A 3,521-nucleotide genomic window follows, 5' to 3' on the forward strand; every position below is an offset into this window, starting at 1 on the left:
GAATCAAACCCGGGTCCTCTGCAAGAGCAGTCAGTGCTCTTAACTGCTGAGCCATCTCTCCATCCCCAGAAGAGAGGTTTTAATGGGACAAATAGACCAACACTTGCAATGGAGAGTCTGATGACAACCAAAGAGGCCAATGGATTTTGCTATTAAGGGTGTCTTTGGGCTCACCAGCTGCATTAGTCACCTTTTGTCTCTGTGATAAATACCCAAGAGAAGCAATTTAAGAGTGGAAGGGCTTATCATGTTTGAGAGAGTTCAGTCTATGGTTAGTGGCTCCATTCCTTTTAGACCCATGCAAGGCAGAAACATCATGCAGGAAGGGTATATTGGAGCAATAGCTCTGACCTCATGGTGATCAGGAAGCAATGATAAAAGCAGGCAGGAAAGGCCAGGGTAAGATACCCTTCAAAAACATGCCTCTTGGGCTGGAGAGATGGCTCAGCGGTTAAGCACACTGACTGTTCTTGCAGAAGACCCGGGTTCATGTCCCAGCACTCACATGGCAGCTAACAACTGTCCGTAACTCCAGTTTCAGGGGATCCGGCAGTCTCTTCTGTCCTCTATGGGCATTGCACGACACAGGTGCATTAATCTGCATGCAGGCATAACACTCATACACATAAAATAAAAATAATAAATATTTATTTCTTAAAAAAATGCCTCTCTGGGCTGAGGAGATGGCTCAGTGGGTAAAAGTACTTTCAGGGCAAACCTGATAACCTGAGTTTGGATCGCCCAAACCTGCATAAAGCTGGATGGAGTAGTGCAAGTGTCTGTAATACCAATGTGTCCCTAGGGGGAGATGGGAGGCTCTTAAGGCCAGTTACCTGGCTCACATACTGGTGAAGAAGAGAGCCCATCTCAAACAAAGTGTGGAAAGGCAAGGACAGACACCCAAAGGTTGTCCTCTGGCCTCCACTCCAAAGCAAACATGCATGTACAAGCACACACACACACACACATACACACACACACACACACACACACACACACACACAAACATGCCCCTCCTCAGTGATCTATTTCCTTTAAGCAGGCCCTGCCTTCCACAGTTCTATCCCTTCTATTAGTCAATTCAAAATTGTGACTCCATCAATGATTAACCAATGAATTCAGGCAGAGACCTCATGATCCGAACACTTCCCTAACTGGGGACCAGGTCTTCAATACATAAGCCACTTCATATCCAAATCAAAACACCAGCTGACTTCTCATTACTCCTCTCTTTTCCTCGTTTCTCAGCACTGCATCGGTGGAGGAGGGTACTTCCCAGAGGGAAAGCCCTGGCAGTGTGGAGACTTCTCTGCTTTTGATTGGAATGGATATGGAACTCACACTAGGTACAGCAGCAGCCGAGAGATAACCGAAGCAGCCGTGCTTCTGTTCTATCGTTGAGAGCTTTGTGGTATGGGATCCAGACTTCTCCCAACTCCTGAAGATGTAGAAAAACTTATTTAGAATGCTAATGACATAGGAAAGGAAAATAAATGGTGTTCATTCAAGACTTGGCATCTTCATGAATTCTTTTTATACAGAGTGGGAGATTTTAAAAGAATGTCTTCTGCTCTGGGTGATTCGACTTGAGGTATTAACACTAGGAATCTGTAGACAGTAATGTTCTTTTAGGTAGCTCCTAAAATGGCCAGAGGAATAAGGGCAGGAAGGAGGCACTTCATCCTATCACTTCCTTGATTTTTTGTTTTAGATTAAAAAAATTGTTTAAGTTGTATGTATATGTGAATATGTGAGTGTCTATGTGGGAATGTACTCAGAGTCCAGAAGATAGCATTGGATCCCCTGGAGCTGGAGTTACAGGAGCTTGGGCCACCTGATGATGTAAGAAGGGACTCAACTCTGATCCTCTGCAAGAGCAGTAAGTGCTCTTAACTACTGAGCCATCCATCTCTTGAGTGCCTTTCTTCCTTGTTTTTTTTTTTTTTTTGAGACAGGATGTTGTGTATCCTAGGTCGCCTTGAGTTCCTTACATCCTTAAATAGCCAAAGATGACCTTGAACTTCTGAATCTTTCCTCCACTTCCTGAGTGCTTTGATTACAGGTGTGTATTATGCCTGGTTTGTGTGTTATTGGTGATCAAACTAGTTTTTTTTTTTTAAATTCATTTATTATTTTATGTGTATGAGATTATTGCCTGCACATATGTAAATGTATTCATGTCGTACAATGCCTGTGGAAATCAGAAGAGGGCGTTGGATCCCCTGGAACTGGAGTTGCAGATAGTTGTTAGCTGCCATGTGGGTACTGGGAATTGAACTCAGGTCCTCTGCAAGAGCATCCAGTGCTCTTAACCACTGAGCCATCTCCCCAACCCCAAATTCAGGTTTTTGTGCATGTTAAACAATCACTCTACCAATTGAGCTCCACCATAAGCCCCTATCTTCCTCTTCCTAACTCATACATGTGGACTGACTCTCAACCTAAAAATCCTGAAAAAAAAATAGCCAATTTTGGGGAGTATATTAGAGAAGAAAGAGACACCCCATACCCACATCTAGCACATTCCAGTGGTGGTGGTTGGATGTTCTCCTTAGGGAGGGATGGGGCCGGCAGACTTATGATAGTGGGAATCTTGGGTGATGGCTAACACTCTTGGGCTCCCATCTTTAGGGGTTTGATTAGAGTGTGAGTGACCACATCAGTACCCTTTTGTTAATGGTATAGACAGGACGGAGACAATATCAGTTCTGATTCATGACCGAGCATTCTTGATCTTATTTTTTTCTAAAATGCAAATACAATTATGTCAAGCCCTTCAAATTTTCTCCCACCAAATGAGAAAGTATTTATCATGAGTTAGAGATGATATTTAACGTTCTTAGGCCTTGTGGACATTAGAAGAAGAGAAGAGGAAGGAGAAGGAGAGGGAAAGGGAGAAGGAAGTGTTCGTAAAGAATGTTTGGAGAGGGGGAATATTTATCTTGCTTAAGCTAGATTTATTTAGTCCTGAATGAGATGTTGCTAGAATTCTGTCTACAGTCTTCCCTGTTTCTTTCTCCATCCTTAAAATATTTTGTTTACTATTATTTTTTTATGTGGGCTCGTGTATTGCCTGCATGTATGTTAAGTGTACCCGTGTCATGCAATGACGGTGGAGGTCAGAAGAGGGCGTCAGATCCTCAGGAACTGAAGTTATGAACAGTTGTGAGTCACTGTGTAGGTGTTGGGAACTGAACCTGGGTCATCTGCATGAGCAGCCAGTGCTCTTAATCACTGAGCCATCTTTCCAGCTCCCCTCTTTCTCTTTCCTTAAGAACTTGACTTGTTATCTGTTCTCTCCTCACTTTGTTCTTACCTCTTTGTCCTCATTCTCTATCCTGAGACACAGGTGTAGGGCCAACAAGATGGCTCAGTGGGTGGGGTGTTTGCCACTGAGCTCGATGACTTGACCTCAATTCTAAGACCCATGTCCTAGTTTGGTTTCTATTGCTGCGATAAAACACTCTGACCGAAACCAACCTGGGGGAGGAAAGGGTTTATTTGGCTTATAGTTCACAGTC

The 3,521-nt window shown here is 43.5% G+C and overlaps 1 protein-coding gene across 1 annotated transcript in view; it reads left to right on the forward strand.

Moving 5' to 3' along the window:
* LOC103745968 (intelectin-1a-like) overlaps positions 1-1,508 on the forward strand; it is a 7,935-nt gene extending 6,427 nt beyond the window's left edge. Inside the window, exon 7 of the mRNA XM_008848023.3 lies at positions 1,249-1,508. Within this exon, the coding sequence (XP_008846245.1) occupies positions 1,249-1,401 (153 nt within the window). The 3' untranslated portion in view covers positions 1,402-1,508. The remainder of the gene's footprint in view (positions 1-1,248) is intronic.
* Positions 1,509-3,521: the final 2,013 nt, after the last annotated feature.

The sequence above is a fragment of the Nannospalax galili genome, unplaced genomic scaffold, assembly GCF_000622305.1.
Source record: "Nannospalax galili isolate Female #2095 unplaced genomic scaffold, S.galili_v1.0 scaffold484, whole genome shotgun sequence".
Taxonomy (NCBI): domain Eukaryota; kingdom Metazoa; phylum Chordata; class Mammalia; order Rodentia; family Spalacidae; genus Nannospalax; species Nannospalax galili.